Source organism: Eleutherodactylus coqui, chromosome 5 (genome assembly GCF_035609145.1).
Source record: "Eleutherodactylus coqui strain aEleCoq1 chromosome 5, aEleCoq1.hap1, whole genome shotgun sequence".
Taxonomy (NCBI): Eukaryota; Metazoa; Chordata; class Amphibia; order Anura; family Eleutherodactylidae; genus Eleutherodactylus; species Eleutherodactylus coqui.
This window is the reverse complement of record NC_089841.1, coordinates 230,829,159-230,846,784: the sequence shown is the minus strand read 5'-3', so window position 1 is coordinate 230,846,784 and position 17,626 is coordinate 230,829,159. Positions and strand designations below refer to the sequence as shown.

The 17,626-nt window shown below is 45.5% G+C and overlaps 1 protein-coding gene across 1 annotated transcript; it reads right to left on the bottom strand.

The window, feature by feature from the left end:
• Nucleotides 1–5,083: 5,083 nt before the first annotated feature.
• Nucleotides 5,084–13,620, bottom strand: LOC136628945 (cyclin-dependent kinase 4 inhibitor B-like). The gene is made up of 2 exons (XM_066605016.1): nucleotides 13,486–13,620; nucleotides 5,084–5,389 (listed from the first exon to the last, which is right to left on the bottom strand). The coding sequence occupies exons 1-2, from the start codon at nucleotides 13,618–13,620 to the stop codon at nucleotides 5,084–5,086; spliced, it is 441 nt and encodes a 146-aa protein (XP_066461113.1).
• Between the last annotated feature and the right edge of the window lie 4,006 nt (nucleotides 13,621–17,626).

Below are 17,626 nucleotides of genomic sequence, written 5' to 3'. Positions count from 1 at the left end.
CACGCTGAAGGTTTGGTGTTATTTCCTACTTTTTCTCCACATTTTTATATGAACTCAATCTGACCATCCAATAAAGGGTCTGGTTGTTATAGCTTGAAGAGAGGGAGGATGAAAAACGTTTGTTACCGTGTTAGCCAGTAGAGCAAAATGTGATTGTAAGAGAAACCAAGTAATCTTGTAGATATAATACCTTTTAATGGGCAACAAAAATACTTGATGTTACAGAAAGCTTTCAAACTTATGCAGGGTTCACTTAATCTTCGCATCAAGATAGTCAATAGTTTGTGTCGTTTTACTTGCCTGATTATATGCTACTCAGCCTATCCCTTAAAGGGGTTTTCTCACACAGGACCCTCCTCTTTATGCCACAACACAAAGCTGCATCCATGCATTATTCATTGGAATAGTCACCATGTAATGCTATGTTACTGCTACGTGCGGCCACAATGTTGCTTCCCCTACTTCACACTGTTGTACTGTTCATGTTCTGCTGCCCTTTTGAACGTAATGAGACCGAGAGACAGAAGTTATGTGGTGGGAAAGAGTCAGGGATTATCCCAAAGAGTGAAAATAAACTATATATAATTTGCCAACTGAAAAATGTAGATCTATTGTTGCTGAGCTGACATTCCACATGACTGCTCCTCTCTATGCCCTGACCAGAGATGGCCAGGATTATGGAAACACCACAGCTTGTTCTCAGCTGTCTCTGTAACTCCCACAGAAGTGGACAAAGTTATGGTAACAGTGCCGCACAGTGAGCTGGACTATTCTCATAACTCCTGAGTTGTGACAACAGCTTATCCCTCAGTGCTACACTGTCCCCGTGGCCCCATTCACTTCTATATTAGTCGTAGAGATGTAGAGCAGCTAGTCTGATTGTTTCCGTAATCCTGGCCACCTCTGGCTGAAGCCTAGAGACGTATATTCTCACTGGGATGGAAAACCCTTTTAAAGAAAGCACATTGGTGCTTGTGTCTTATATTTAGTTGCGGTAACCCTATAGATACAGAGTTGCTTCATGAAGACAACACTGTGCATATATCCTGTTAGGGCATGGTTTTAGCCATAGCATAGAGATTAGACCCACAGAGCAGATTTGATGTTGTTATTGGGATGATCTTCTTTTAAATCAAACTCCATATAAGGGGGTCATACAGCATTTTTAAGGGAACTGCAGCGTTTTTCAGGGTGTTTCTATGAAATCCAAGCTGTGTGTGTTACCTCCTGCTGTCTTGTATAATTGACGTTGGACACTCACTGACGTTTTATTCTTTCTTGTGCTGCGAAAGCAAGTGAAAACACTCGCCTCGCAGTGCAAAAAAAACCCAGGGATGATGCCGGAATATCGCCAGTCATTCCAATGGGGCCAGCGGCAGCAGCGCTAGCCCCAATAAAAAGATAGGGAGAATACCCCGGACTTCTGCCACTGCTGTCACAGCTGTGACAGCTGTGGCAGGAGTTTCCTTCATCCCCGCGGGGACAGCTGTCACAGCTGTGACAGCTGTGGCAGAAGTGCAGCATGCTATCCCATTGCTTTCAATGGCATCGGCGCTGCTGCCGGTCCCATTGAAAGCAGTGGTTTGTGGCAACCCCCGCAGTTTGATTTTTGGGGAAGGGCTTGAAATATATGCCCTTCCCTGGAAATCATCATTATCTGGTTAAAAAAAAAAAAATACTCACCTCTCCGCCGCTCAGACGCATCCTCTGGCTGGCTCTCCGACACTGCTGTCCAGCACTTTCAGCAGGCGGGGATTTAAAAATCCCCACCTCCTGAAAGGGCTCTGCTGATTGGCTGAGCGCTCAGCAAATTACAGTTATTCATTCATGAAGCTATAATTGGCTGAGCGCTTTTTTCTTCTTCTTTTTTTACACTTTTTTTCATGGTTTTTCAGGGAAGGGCTTATATTAAAGCCCTTCCCTGAAATCCATTGACAGGTGCCGGCAGCAGGATCCTCTACCGCAGCTGTCATGTGTGACAGCTGCGGTAGGGAATGGAAGAATATTTCCGCTGCATCTGTCATAGATGTGGCAGATGTAGCAGCAGGGAATTCTTTTTACTAGTGGGGATGAAGGAAACATCAGCCGCATGCGGCAGATGTGTTCTTCATCCCCGCGGGGGACACTGCAGCGGCAGAGAGGTAAGTTTTTTTTTTGTTTTGTTTTACACTTAAATGATTGTTTTTCAGGGAAGGGCTTATATGTAAAGCCCTTCCATGAAAAACAATTCAGGGTTGCCGGCGGACCATTGTTTTCAATGGAGCCGCCAGCAGCAGCTGTGGCTCCATTGAAAACACTGCATGGACCTGCATTCCCGCATGTTTTTGCACGTACATGGGTGCACACCTATGTACGCACCTATGTATGTGCGAAAACACACTCCTGTGAAGCCACCCTTAAAGAGGTTTTCCGGCTTTGTATTAAACATGTGCAATCCCTATATCAATGAAAAGTTCTCCATCTTTGTAATATACTTTGTGATTAATTTCTCAGCATTTCCAAAATATTGCTTTGCTATCAGTATTTACATGCAGAGGCTGCAGACCTATCCAATCCTGCTCTCAGCAAAGATGGGAATATAATTGTTTCTAGACAATGATCCCTTAGATAAATAATCCAACCTCCAGAGCTTTTGGCAGTTCTGCTCATGTATTTAGCTCGCAGAGTTTTGCCTAAATTGGATACAGGTGTATTCACCTCTCAGTTGAGAGCAGGGAGCTATATACAGCGTACACCCTAACCAACCCGAAACTGCTGGATAGTCCCAGTTTTCAATCATTGTCCTATCATTCTGGATGATCTGCTGAATGCCCCAGTTGGCTCTACCGATTCCCCCCTGTCTGTGGCCATGCTGCCATATTGCATCAGTGTGGCTGTGCCCATAGTGATATATGCGAAGTAGCTCCTCCCGGTGACTTGTTAGTTACACATCACTTGGCTCTATCAGAGTTGTCTGGTACTGTTGTGCCTTGTCTCCACCCCAGTAATGGGTGGAGACCTAGTGAGGGGTTGTATACTTCCAGTGTACACCCACAAGCTAGTGATTGGCTGCCTGGAGCAAGGTCCTAGCAGCGTGGGGACTGAGGTTTGCCTTGGATGTAGGGTTAGGGTTAGTTAAAGTGTTAAGGCCCTCGTAGATGGGACGAGTGTCAGGCAAACGATGCGCGACACTCGTCCCCGGACATACTAGCTGTCGTGCACCTGCACGGGAGCTAATATCGTTAGCACTCAGCGAGGAGGAAGCAAGAGATTTGTCTCCTCTCACTCCCATGCCCCTCTCCATTGACATAACACAGCGGCCATTAAGTACTGAACGGCCACTATTTAAACTGAACGAGGAGTGATCAGCTGATCGTTCATCGTTTATGCAGCATAAACAACGGACGATCAGCTGATCGCTCCTCATTCAGTGTAACTAGCATCATTCAGTACTGAACAGCTGCTGTGTTATGTCAATAGAGAGGAGTGGGGAGCGAGAGGAGAGAAATCTCCTGCTGCAGCCCTGCCCCCCTGCTGGCCGCTCTGTTAGCGAGCCAGCGATAGTAGCTCCTGTGGAGAAGCAGGGGAGCAAGGACACAGAGGGACGAGTGTCGAGCATCGTTTGTGTAAACCCAGCATTAGGCTTACATTATTAGCTGTTTACACCAAATAATGTAGGCCTAACACTTAAACTAACCCTAATCCTGCATCCAAGGCGACCCGTGCCCAGCAGCATACTATCATGTCGGGCGACAGCTCTGGTCCCGGTTGCAGCGGGGACCAGTAGCAGAGATGACAGTCCGGTGGGGAGAGGAGTGGGGGCCGCCAGTGACAGTGCTCCCAGCTGCAGCGGCCGCAGGGGGAATAGGAGGCCAGATGGCAGTGCGGTGGGGAGCACATTTACAGCAGTTCCCATCAGCAGCTGGCGATGGGAGTGGAGGTGCCAGTCCGCCGGACAGAGTAGTGGGAGCTGAGTGACAACGGTCCTGGCTAGTGCAGCGGCCAGAGGTATGAGTTCGGCATGAAGGGGGAAACAAGCTGGCCCCGCTGTCAGTTTTCCCTGCTGTCGCCACAACAGCTCGGCTCTCCATTTCCTCCCTCCCTACTGCAGTACTAGCCAATCGGAAGCTAGGGGCCTGACAGGGGGCATTCATTCAACCAAAGGCCCGTCAGCCCCTAGCTTCTGGTGTAGACATAATACAACAGTACCGAGTTGTCCTCCTACAGGTCCAGTGTAGTCGCAATCTTCCACTGTAGCAGGCAGCACCTCTACCCTCTGCACGGACCGCTGCCACTCCATAAGGACTGCCTGGCTGAGTTGAGCCTACCTGGGAAAATCGGCAGCCCACGGTACTCCAGTTAGTGTTGTTTACATCTAGAATAAGCAGTAAGGTTACCAGGATCTGAGTTCTCTCATGTGTCCAAGTGAATTAGCGATGATTATTGGAGAAAGAAGAGAAATCAACTGTGCGAAGTCACTACTGTTTTCCTTCTGAGGGACCAGCTCAGTGTTAGCTTTATTTATAGTGCAAAGTGGAACAAAGAAAGGTATAATTGTCCAATCACAGGAGACAACACAGTATGTTACACCTTATTGCAGTAGTACTTTAGCAAATCATTACAAAGTCTAATGCGTTATTTACACGGGACTATTGTCACTCAAAATTCATTCAAATGAACAAATCTGAGTTATATATACATTTACTGTGACTAGAGATGAGCGAACGTACTCGGATAGGCACTACTCGTCCGAGTAATGTGCCTTATCCGAGTCCCGCTGTGCTCGTGCTCAAAGATTCGGGACGCGCTGTGGAGCGGGGAGCTGCAGGGGAGAGCGGGGAGGAACGAAGGGGAGATCTTTCTCTCCTTCTCTCCCGGCCGCTCTGCCCCGCTCCCCGCTCCGACTCACCTGTCAGCAGTGGAGCGCCCCGAATCTTTGAGCACGAGTACAGCGGTACTCGGATAAGGCACATTACTCGGACGAGTAGTGCCTATCCGAGTACGTTCACTCATCTCTAACTGTGACAGATATCAGATTAAAAAAATAAGGCTTGGACCTTATGGCCAAAATGGCCATGCCCTTAAGGAGTTAATAAAAATTGTATTAATGCAGTCTAATCATTGGCTCCATAGTCTCCTGCATTATGCGCTTCTCTGATTCCGATACAATTCCCCGTGACTGTAGGGCAGCCACAATGTGGTCCGGCGCCAGGTTCAGCGGCAGACGGCCGCTTCTGTCCGGAATGTGAATATGAGCCTTCCCATTCAGCAGCACTATAAGAGTATGCAGAAATCCTTGCTGCGCCGCATCATGAGCAGGGAACCTTCCGGAGTCTGGATCTGGGACATTGGGGTTTGCAGAATAATCCAGCAGAAGTTGCGCCATCTTTGCATCGTCCATCATCATCACCTGCATTGTGGGAACATTATAATAAACAGCTGTTCTATTATTCACTTTATGTTTAGGCAATAGAGAAACAACTAAGAACTAGGGAGAGAATTTGTGACATTTTTGTACGCTTAGCGTTTTTTCAACTGATACAGTTTTATTAAAAATGGATATGAAATGGAAAGCTTTCCGCTTACATCAGTTTTTAGCATCTGAGTAGTCGTTGTGCCTCTTCAATCAATGTGGCTCAGTGGTTAACACTGTTGCCTTGTAATGCTGGGGTCTTAGGTTCAAATCTCATAAAGGGCAACATCAACTTTGAAAAGCTCCAAACAGCAATCATTCTTGGTCAGATTTGGAGCTACAGCACTGCAAGGCAGCAATGCTAACATCTGAGCCACCACACTTGTTCTTTTATTGCTTGAAAAATAGAAGAGCAAGAAGAATAAACACAAAAGAGAACATTAAAATCCAATGCAAACATCACCCTTGGTCAGATTAAAATCTACAACTCCAGTGCAGGGGGCGAGGAGCGGGCCCACGGCCGTGGAGATGGCGGCGATAGAGATGTCACTTGTCACAGTGGCTCTACCATCTCCTTCACCGTAAGTACATAGGCCAGAGTAAGACACCTGTACAGGCAAAGTTGGTGGTGAGACAGGGAGGCAAAACTCAGGATGAATATCGGGCCCACAGTCCCAGTTATCTGTGTAGCTCCACTCCTGGAAAATACACTCCTCACTCCGCCGGATTCTCAGACTGTCAACATTCACACCTTCAGCTGCTCTCAGCTTTGTGTGGTGATCTCCCCTCCTTTGCTTAGTGGGAAGAATTCCTGGGGTTAGTTGTCCCAGGTCAACTCTCAGGAAATCGCACTGATTTGGGGCCACTAAACCAGCCCTGCAAGGTAGCAGTGCTAACAACTGAGCCACCACGCCTTGTAAGACTGGGGTTCTAGGTTCACCTATGAATATGGGCAACATCTTCCTTGAGGTTGTTTGTTCTCATTGTGTTTATTCTGGAGACGGAAAATGCAGAACAGGAATGAAAGTGAGGACCTTCCACTTCAATACATTTCAATGGGCTTTAAAACTGAGATGTTTTCTTTCTGTTTTGCTGTTCCCACAATGCAACAGCAACACGGAAATGAAAACACTGGTGAGAAAAGCACCTCAGTGGCTGGAAATGTTGGAGGTTAAACATATTATTAATGCTGCTCAAGCACAAGAGGATGAAGAAATGGCCAAATCCATTAAGGAGGGGATAAAACATATTTCAGGTATATTAGTGAAGAAAAACTGATGAATTACAACAATTAACAGCAGGGCTAATAACTCTACTAATGGGATAAGGCCACCGCTGGCCATCTGAACGGCTGCTGGACTTTTGTTTAGGATTTTCAGAAACTCATTTTCAGATTGATGATATTTTTGGGCCTGTTTGTACTTCTAGTTGTAGGGGCTCAGATCCAGTGTTTTTGGGGGCGGATGTTGTAGGTGAACTTGCATGCTTAATGTTGAATATGGCGATGGGTCCAGACGGCGTCCACCCCAGAGTTCTTAGGCTGGGCTCACACAGGACGGATTTTCAGCGGATTTCTTGCAGATTTGACGCACCGAAAATCCGAGAGATTTCCGCAGGAAAGAAGCAGCTGCAGATTTTTGGGCATTTTTGAATCATTTCCGCTGCGGCCGTCTCCCCCCCCCCCCCGGCGAGGAAAGAGGCCGCTGTGGAAAAAAACCCAAAAAATGGCATGCTTCAATTTTAATTTCTGCGCCGCATGGCTGTTTCCGCAACTTGCTTGCTCACCCCGGGATTAGGAGCCGTGTGCGGAATTTCTGTGTGGATGATCTGCTTGGAAATTCTGCAGCAAATCCGTCCTGTGTGAACCCAGCCATAACCCTTTCCAATCCACTGTCTGACGTCTTCCTACATTCTGATAGAAGCTTGTACAGCTCCAATGTCAGAAGACGGCCGACAGGGTATTCTTACCATCTGTTGCCAGCCACTCCACTGTCGGAGTCTCTCTGGCGCACACACACTGGCTTTAGCCAGCAGATGGCACCGTTGTACAAGAGCAAAAAGAGAAAGCCTTTTAGGAAACCCTGAACCCAAAATTGGATTGGAAAGGGTTAAGGAACTCCAATCTGTGATTGCAGAAAAAAACAAACAAACAGGGAAGCACCTTGATACTTCTATCCTAAATTTATCTCTCTGTATAAAAAAACACAAGTGTATGTTTGATTCACCTGGCAGCAGGAGGTAGGTCCCAAAAATAACCAATTGAGCCCACCAACTGGCACCCGAGGTTCGCCTTGAATCTCAGTCCCACTGTAATCCGTGGATCCGGAGAGCTGCACCTAAAAAACTCACCTCCAAAAAACTCTCAAAAAGAGTAGTGGGAATGCACAGAAATCCAAAAAATAGTGCACAAGGTGCACTAAATAAGTTTGCCAGCATTCCTGCAGGACCGCCCAGATAGTATTGTCCAGAGAACTTCTCATTTGGAGAAGTTTAGTAGAGGCAATAAAAAACCTTGCCAAGAAATGCTACAACATCTCTCTTTTTTATTATTAGGTAAAAATGACTGCAACGCATTTTGACACTCCCAGAGTGCCTTTCTCAAGCCAAAAAAAGAGAGATATAGCATTTCTTGGCAAGGTTTTTTATTGCCTCTACTAAACTTCAATCTGTGATTGCAGCACCGCTAACTGATGTGTTTAGACAGTCCCTTTTAACAGGTGATGTTCTTGATGACTGGAGAATGGTCAATGTTGTACTCAGCCAAAAGAAAGGAAGTAGAGTAGAAGCTGTGAACTACAGGCCAGTTAGTCTGACATCTGTAGTAGTTATACTAATTGGTCCACATAAAGAGCTTATAGATAAATTATTGAAAACTGGACTTAAAGGGGTTGTCCCGCGCCGAAACAGGGTTTTTTTTTTCAACCCCCCCCCCCCGTTCGGCGCGAGACAACCCCGATGCAGGGGTTAAAAAAGAACACCGGAGAGCGCTTACCTGAATCCCCGCGCTCCGGTGACTTCTTACTTACCTGATGAAGATGGCCGCGGGGATCTTCATCCTCGGTGGACCGCAGGGCTTCTGTGCGGTCCATTGCCGATTCCAGCCTCCTGATTGGCTGGAATCGGCACGTGACGGGGCGGAGCTACACGGAGCCCCATTGAGAAAAGCAGAAGACCCGGACAGCGCAAGCGCGTCTAATTTGGCCATTAGACGGCGAAAATTAGTCGGCTCCATGGAGACGAGGACGCCAGCAACGGAGCAGGTAAGTGAATAACTTTTGAAAACTTCTGTATGGCTCATAATTAATGCACAATGTATATTACAAAGTGCATTAATATGGCCATACAGAAGTGTATAGACCCACTTGCTGCCGCGGGACAACCCCTTTAATCCTTTGATAGTCCAGTGGATTCATAATTGGTTCACAGGTATCAAAGTGTTATTAACTGAATGAATTCTAAAGAGGGACAAGTTACAAGTGGTGACCACAAGGGTTTGTTCTGGGCGTATTCTTTTTAATATGTCCATAAGTGACATAGGAGAAGGTGTAACATGTAAGGTCTGTGTGCTGATGACACAAAAGTGTACAATAGGGCTGATAATCCTGGGGTGTCTTGTAAGTACAAGACCTCATCTGTGGGTTACTGTAGTGTTCAATATCGCGCACTCTGAAATGTTTGCTCTCATGAGTCTTCTGCATACTCTAAATCAAACTTGTCTTTCTAGTGACTGACCTATTTAAAGGTATGCATCACCTACTTTTATATAATAAACCAGATAGTGAAACATTTTTGCATTTTACTAATCTATTTTTATTTTCTGAATGTAGCTTTTTCATTCTGTTTCTTGTTTGTGTCAATGGGGGGGATGTCATCTGGCTTTACAGTAGCTTACAGTAGCTTCATGGGCCAGCTTCATTTTGCATTCCAAGTTCCCACTGAAATGAATAGGAACTTGGCCTGCAATATCACGCTCGGCCACTGCAGTAGAAACGGAGCTGTCTGCTTCCTGCAGAAATCAGCTTAGTGCATGAGCACAAGATCTCAGTTAACAGATGATCAGCAGGGGTACTGGGTGACGAACACCCACTGATCTACTATTCAGGACCTGACCTGAAAGTATGGATGCTTTTACACGCAGAAATCATCATTCGCACGAGAAAACAATGTCAGAGTTCGCCCGTTTGCTCATGAAGCCTGTTTATATATGGCAGATAAATTGTTTGCTCACTAAATAGGTTAGTCATTCACTGTACCAATCAGTATTTAGACTGAATGATTAGTGAACGAGCCAACAATGATTTTCATGGTTGTATAATATAAACAATGAATGATAAGTGAACGAGGGAGACTTTTAACGGGACGACTATCTGCATTATGACTATCGTTCAGTCGTTGGCTGTGTTTACACTGAACGATTACCTTTCAAATGCAAACGCCAATAGTTTCGTGTAAACGCACCTTCAGGGCTTCGACACAGGAACGTGTTTTTCTCCCTTATATGCGACTGTGATAATCATGGCCGCATAACGGGACAAACCAAAACCATTGATGGCGCAGAGTTCAAATGGCCGGCAAGGAAGAAAAAAAAAAACGTACCGGTGAGCATAGTTGTGCATATGACCGTCTGACGCTGCCTTAAGTATGTGCAAAAACGCACGCAGTAGTGCTATGTTTTTGCGCTGTGAAGGTCACGCAATCATGCACGGGTCTTAGAATTTTACTCTACTTTATTGAGTAGACCGGGACCGTTTACATGGCCGTGGGACACAACCATGACCAAGTTAAAAGGCTATTTAGCTTTATTAGTCCCCGGTGTGTTGTTTGCCCCTCAAAATTGCACAACGTATTTCACAAATGTGCACATTTGCGCAACCCCATAGACTTGCATGGGGTTTTTGGTGCGCAAATGAAAACAATGGGTTCTATTTAGAGATGAGCGAGCATACTCGCTAAGGACAATTACTCGAGCGAGCATTGTCCTTAGCGAGTACCTGCCCGCTCGGAATAAAAGATTCGGATGCCGGCGTGGGTGAGCGGTGAGTTGCGGGGCGGGAGTGAACAGGGGGAGCGGGATGGTGGGGGGGAAGAGAGACATCTCCCCTCCGTTCCCCCCAGCTCTACCCCGCTGCTCCCTGCCCCCCGCCGGCAGGTACTCGCTAAGGACAGTGCTCGCTCGAGTAATTGTCCTTAGCGAGTATGCTCGCTCATCTCTAGTTCTATTCTCTGTGCACGCCCTAAGCCATCAATAGTTTACAACTAGACAACCCTTTTACGTGTGACTTTAGACTCGGGGGGCTTAGAAAGAAGTTAACTTTGTTGTTTGTAATTAACGACTGCCTGTTTAAAGGGGCCGATAATTGCCTGGTCTTTAGGTGAGCTAAAAAGAAGCGACTTCAACAAGAAAAAACCATTTGCTGACATTGTGCTGTACACTGCGCATTCTGCAGCTGAAATTCCGTGGTACTTCCCCCCTAATATCTATGGCCACCTTTAGGCCAGATTCACATGGACGTATTTGCGCGAACACTATTTACGCATGCAATACGCATAGAATACGACCCATTGATTTCAGTGGTTTGTTCACATACCTGTATTTTCCTGCGCATTTCGGTCACACGAAAAATGTCACAGATGGGATGGTTGGTTGGTTGCCAGAACTGTCGCTGCACCTCTGCCAGGTGAGAGGCGGCTAGGAGTGAACGTTGAAAGTGCGAGCAGCTTCCTGGCCGTTTCCAGCAGTGGATATAAATCTTAGTGATTGTTTAGGAAGCGCTGGACTGCCAGCTTCATCACATGGGCCAGGCAAGGTACATGGGCCAGATTGCCGAAGCAAAGGGCTGCCAGCAGGTTGGCCCCATTGCCACACAAGACCTTGCTTGGCTTCAGGTTGCATGGGATCAGCCACGTGTCAGTCTGGGCATGTAGAGCCGTCAACAGCTCTTCAGCCGTGTGGCTGTGTTCGCCTAGACATATGAGTTTTAGGACAGCATTTTTGACAGCATCTATGTAGGTCAGATTTTGTCACATACAGATATCTCTGCCAATATGAAGGATGTTTAAAGGTGGTATGAGGGGGGAGGTGGAGGACGAAAAGGAGAAAAAGGGGACAGACAAGGATGAATGACCCACCCTTATCTTCCTCTTCAGAGGAAAAGAATGGTTGGGCATCGGTGCATTCACTGTCTTGGTCTTCTCCCGCTGGTTGTTTGGACTGCCGATGGCATCCATGATACTGAATGATCAAACAGCTCTTCAGACTGATCCATGTGAATGGCTTCACAGCTTCAGAGTGAGGCCTTGTTCACACAGGCGTGCTTTTAGCGCATTATAGGCGTGGAAAAAAAGCGCTTCTACTAGAACCAACGGTTTCCTATGGAAACGTTCAGAAGAAGGAATTTTAGATGTGCAAAACATTCGCACCTTACAAAGATAGTACTTGCGGGGCTGCAATGTACGCACCTAAGATCCGTGCTGCGTGAAAAGATAGTACCTGACCTATCTTTGGCGCGTGATGCACAGGAGTCCCCATAGACTCCTATGAGAGCTGGAGTTTAGCTGTGTCCGACGCTCGGAAAAGAAAATTATAAGTCATCAGGATTTCTGCCGACTGAGGGAATTCCAAACAGCAGTGGCGTCACTACACCCAGAGGCACATTTTAAATGTCCTGCTGTAAACTACTGCTGGTCTCCGCAGGTATGAGGGGAGGTTCAGAGGGTTCCATTATGGGGATATCCCTCAGGGATTCCCTTTAGCCCCAACTCCTCTCTCTGCACTATAAGGATATCCCTCTGGGAACTCCACAGCCCCGCTATGAAAGCAGGGCTACTGGCAAAACCATAGCTGGGGGAGAGAGAGTGGGGCTAGGGGGAATTAACCCACTCTCCCTGCTATGGGGAACTTCCAAAGCCTAATAGGCTTCATCTTTCTTTCCTCCTGGAGCAGCTGTGTTTTTTTTAAGCACCACGCTGCTCTGGTGAACCTGCACTTTTCCCGCACATGAAGCTCAGCGCTTCTGCGCATGAACAATTGCCCATTCAAGCGCTTTTTTGGGTGGTTAGGCATGCTTATTTGCGCAAAAAGCATGCCCGTGTGAACAGGGCCTGAAGTAGAGGGGCAAATGCTTATGGCTGACTGGTGCCGACGATCAATGCTACTACACTTGTTGGTGTGATTCCGATCTGTTTTTTTATCTCATATAACAATAGTAAACTTACAAAAGTGTGCAGAATCAGGAATTGTGCGAACCCATCATAGTTTTATACTGAGTAAAAATTGGAGAATCAGATAAAAGTCATTTGAAAAAATTTGAAAAGTGCATATAAATTGTGAAAAAAAGCATGTTAAAGGAGTATACAGCATAGCAATCAGTGCTAAGGACTGAGAAATCAGGAATCGTCCTAGTTACCAGTGTGCAACCAGACTGGAAAAAGAAAATACAGGAGATTACAATAGAATAGAGTAGTTTGACTTGTGACTATGTCCTCTCAGTTCCGGGACGGCTGCCAGTAGTAGTACACTCCCTTCTAAATGACAAAATGACTAAATCAACACAGGGGGAAAATTATGTATTAACTAATTAATTAATTAATCCAGGAACCGTCCAGCAATCTGGTCTCTCCCACACATCGTTTTATATAACCCACATACAGATGTTCATTTACTAGATCTTTTACAATAATCTACCTATAAACCAATCTGTCTATAATACCGGATGATCGGACTGTCCTGTGCCAGTCACATTGTAATCCGGATCAGCAGCTCCGGACATGCAGGTGATCCCACCACTGTCCGTCCGGGACTACTGTACCCCAGCTTGTACCTGGATGGCCGTCTATTACTACTGTACCCCAGCTTGTACCCGGATGGCCGTCTATTACTACTGTACCCCAGCTTGTACCTGGATGGCCGTCTATTACTACTGTACCCCAGCTTGTACCTGGATGGCCGTCTATTACTACTGTACCCCAGCTTGTACCTGGATGGCCGTCTATTACTACTGTACCCCAGCTTGTACCTGGATGGCCGTCTATTACTACTGTACCCCAGCTTGTACCTGGATGGCCGTCTATTACTACTGTACCCCAGCTTGTACCTGAATAGCCGTCCTCCCGTTGGAATTGGCAGCATTAGGGTCGGCTCCGTCCTCTAAGAGACCCCGAGCCCTCTGCAGATCCCCCCGAGCCGCGGCATCTGATAGGTCATCCACCTCCGACATGACTGCATCCATCGCCGACAGGAGTCTGTGCATCGCCGAAATTATTCTATGCATTGCCGATATGATTCTATTCACCACCGAAATGACTGCCTTAGAGGTGGAGCTGGAGGAGAGGAAAGCGGTTCAACTAGTTCAAATACTTTTCTACCTGCGGCTCTGTCTGCATGTAACATCCCAAAGCACAAATCTTACAAGGACACTTAAGAAGGAATGAAGGAAATAACAATATTAGCAACCAGTGAAAATCGAGAGAAAGGTATAAAAAGGTTCAGAGCAAGATAGACATGAAATAGAGCATATATGTATGTGTGTGTGTGTGTATATATATATATATATATATATATAGATATTGATGGATAGACTATGCTCATATAATGTCAAAAGTATTTAACCCCTTACAGACGAGAATAATTTGTATATTAACCCCTTAGTGACCAAGCCTATTTGTGCCTTAATGACTAGGCCAAATTTTGGAAATCTGACATGTGTGTCACTTTGACATAGCATAATTCCGTAAAGATTTTGCATATCCAAGTGATTCTAGCATTGTTTTTTTTTTGTCACATGTTGTACTTCATTTAGGTGGTAAAAATAGGCCAATAGAATTTGTGTATATTTATTAAAAGCGCCAACATTGCAAACATTTTGAAAAAAATTGTCATTTCTTCACATTTTCAACTGCAATATCTCAAATATGTGCAAACATACTGTACAAATTTTTGATAAGATATTTTTCTATCTGTTTACTTTATTCTGGATGCACATTGGAAAAACGTCAGTTTTTTTTAACCATTTAAGAGACGTACAAATTTAACATTGATTTTTAACATTTTGAGGAACATTTTCTTTTCTTACACCAAGCCAAGATTGCAAAGACTCGTAGGTGTCAGAATGATAGATACCCCCACAAATGACTCCATTTAAAAAACGACACCTCTTAATGTATTCACTGAGGGGGATCAGGAGTATTTTTACCCCACAGTTTATTTTCAGGAATTTATGCAATTTAGAGGAAAAAAAATAAAATTTCATATTTTTGCAAAGATGCCATTTAATAGACTGGATTTTTTTTCTATAGTGCACATGAAAATGAGTATTTGCTAGAGATGAGCGAGCATACTCGTCCGAGCTTGATGCTCGTTCGAGTATTAGGGTGATCGAGATGCTTGTTACTCGAGACGAGCACCACGCGGTACTCGTCTCGATTAAACGAGCACTGACCATTGAATTCAATGGAGCTGGCAATACAGCCGGCTCCATTGAAAGCAATGGGCTGCCGGCAATCGCGGGATGAATTGTCGGGAATGGCTTAACTATATATAAGCCCTTTCCTGCAATTCATCCAGAAATGTGTAAAAAAAATATATATATACTCACCTTGTCCCGGCAGAACAATGCTAGCCCATTGAATTCAATGGAGCCGGCAATACAGCCAGCTCCATTGAAAGCAATGGGCTGCCGGCGAGCGCGGGATGAATTGTTGGGAAGGGCTTAAATATATAAGCCCTTCCCTGCAATTCATCCAGAAATGTGTAAAAATAAAAAAAATATATATATACTCACCTGGTGCTGGCAGACGGAGCTCAGCGCGGCTGGCTGCACTTCTGAACTGCTCTGAACAGCTGTGAGTAGTAGTAGTATTCACCAGCCGGGGATTTAAAATCCCCGCCTGCTGAATGAGCTGCCCCTGATTGGTCACAGCCTGACCAATCAGAGGCAGCTCTCACTCACACCCATTCATGAATTCACACCCATTCATGAATTGAGCCCCGTTGTGTACAACGGGGCTCAAAACTGAAAGGAGCAACCAACTTCAACTGTGTCTTAACTTTTATGCAATCAGCATTATCCATTGAATAACAGCGATTACATGACCAGAGGTCGCTCACTGCGGCCCACAGTCACTGCTCCAGGCTCTCGGCTACCTTTAGTAGCCAGGAGCAAGGAGATTTAAAATTTTCCCAGGCCCTCCACAGCTTCTGCGCTTGCGTCCGCTATTTTGCTTCTGGGCAGATGCGCCAAAGTTGGGGAAAGGTCCACGGATAGAGATCCTGTCAGGGGACACTCATACTGTGACAATATTCCACTACTCGAAGTGCAGTTGCTGCTACTGGCAGCTGTCCCAGGAAGAGCAGAAACGTCATCGGTCACACTGCTCTATAGTACTCTCTTGTCTTTCTCCAGTATTCTACTGTGAAGTATACTTCCCAGTGGAATAAACAGCTACTCCACAAGAGCAGATGCCGCATCATGTTCTTTTGTAAGGTAGATGTGGGATGATGAGCCTATATGTGTAGTTTATACTGGAATGAAGAGATATTCTAAATAGGCAGATGCCTAATAATTTTCGTTTCCCTACTAGACCTGGAATGGACAGTATATAGGTGTAGTTTATAGTGCAATAAGCAGATATTCCACAGATAGATGCCTAATAATTTCCTGTACAAGATAAATGTGGAATGAACAGGGTTTATGTGAACAAATATTAAAACTAACCAGATACCTAATAATACGCAGATAATAGAACCCATTGATATCATTGGCTCCAATCTAATTTCCCTTTTCTTGCATGTGCGAGAAATACGCAATGGGTTGCGCAAAATACAGCGCAAAGCCTTGAGCGATAGAACACTTTATATCAATGCAGGAGTGTGTCCAACACCCATGTGAACGTGCCTTGCATGCACAAAGAAGTATTGCAAAGGCGTTGATACACGTACAAAAGGGCCTCATTTATGGCGCAAATGCGTTGCGCTGAGGCACACGGAAAAGCACATACATTGAGGGGAAGTTGCCCTACATGTGTGATTCTAGCTTTATCATTTTCATTGCTTCTTTAGACAGGTCATAAAAAATATGATGTGTGATTAAGGCCTAATGGCGGCTTCACATGGACATATGTGCTTGGGCACACGCAAAAATTGTGTGAGCAAAACACAGATAACAGAACACAATGATTTTAATAGGTTTTTCCCGTGCATGCAAAAAAAATAGACCCTGCTCTATTTTTTGTATATTTGCACACCAAATGGCTCAATAGAAATCTATGGGGGGAAAGTACAGGAATGCAAACACAATATGCAATGGGATGTGCAAAATACAGTGCAAAACGGTGGGGAAAAGAAGACATCTGGGACTCATTAGGCTAAATTGGCTTTTAAATCACAGTGGTGGGTGGTGGGGGTTAAGTCCTGTGCTCACGTGAATATACCCTGCATGCACAAAAATGTAAAGTAAAATGTGCCTTGTTCACTGCCCAAATGCATTGCGCTGAGCCGTGCACAAAACCACATATGTCCCTATGAAGCGGCCCTAAGGGTGCGTTCAGATGGATGTATATTAGCATCTGATTTGGTCTGTGCTTTTCAGATGATAACACGGAGGTAATGAAAACTGATGTATCTATTCACATGACCGTATTCTTCACCGTTGTTGTTTTTGTAAAGGTATGACCTTTTCTCCGTATGTTTACATCTGCATTACTATTCTTTTGCGGCTCAAACAGATGGGCATGAGCGCCACTATGCTCACCATTACGGAGCGTAGGTTCCCCTGAACAAGGCAAAAACCTTTTTTTTTGCCTTTCAAACTCTGCGCTATTCCATAGTAGAATGAAGACTTTCACCCCAAAATGGATACCCCTACTTGTCCAGTGTTCAGAAACATAACTGTTGTTGCCTTAATACTATGTCCGTATGCACAACGGGGCTCAAAACTGAAAGGCACAACCAACTTCAACTGTGTCTTAACTTTTATGCAATCAGCATTATCCATTGGATAACGGCGATTACATGACCAGAGGTTGCTCACTGCAGCCCACGGTCACTGCTCCAGGCTCTCGGCTACCTTTAGTAGCCAGAAGCAAGGAGATTTTAAAATTTTCCAGGCCCCCTACAGCTTCTGCGCTTGTGCCCGCCATTTTGCTTCTGGGCACTTGCGCCAAAGTTGGGGAAAGGTCCACGGATAAAGATCCTGTCAGGGGACATCGCCGGATGCCTTAGGTAAGTAATTTCACCTC

Coding starts and splice junctions, on each gene's coding strand:
- LOC136628945 (XM_066605016.1), bottom strand. CDS start 13,620: ATGGATGCAGTCATGTCGGAGGTGGATGACCTATCAGATGCCGCGGCT. Junction 5,390..13,485: donor ACGGGAGGACGGCTATTCAG/GTACAAGCTGGG, acceptor CCCACAATGCAG/GTGATGATGATGGACGATGC.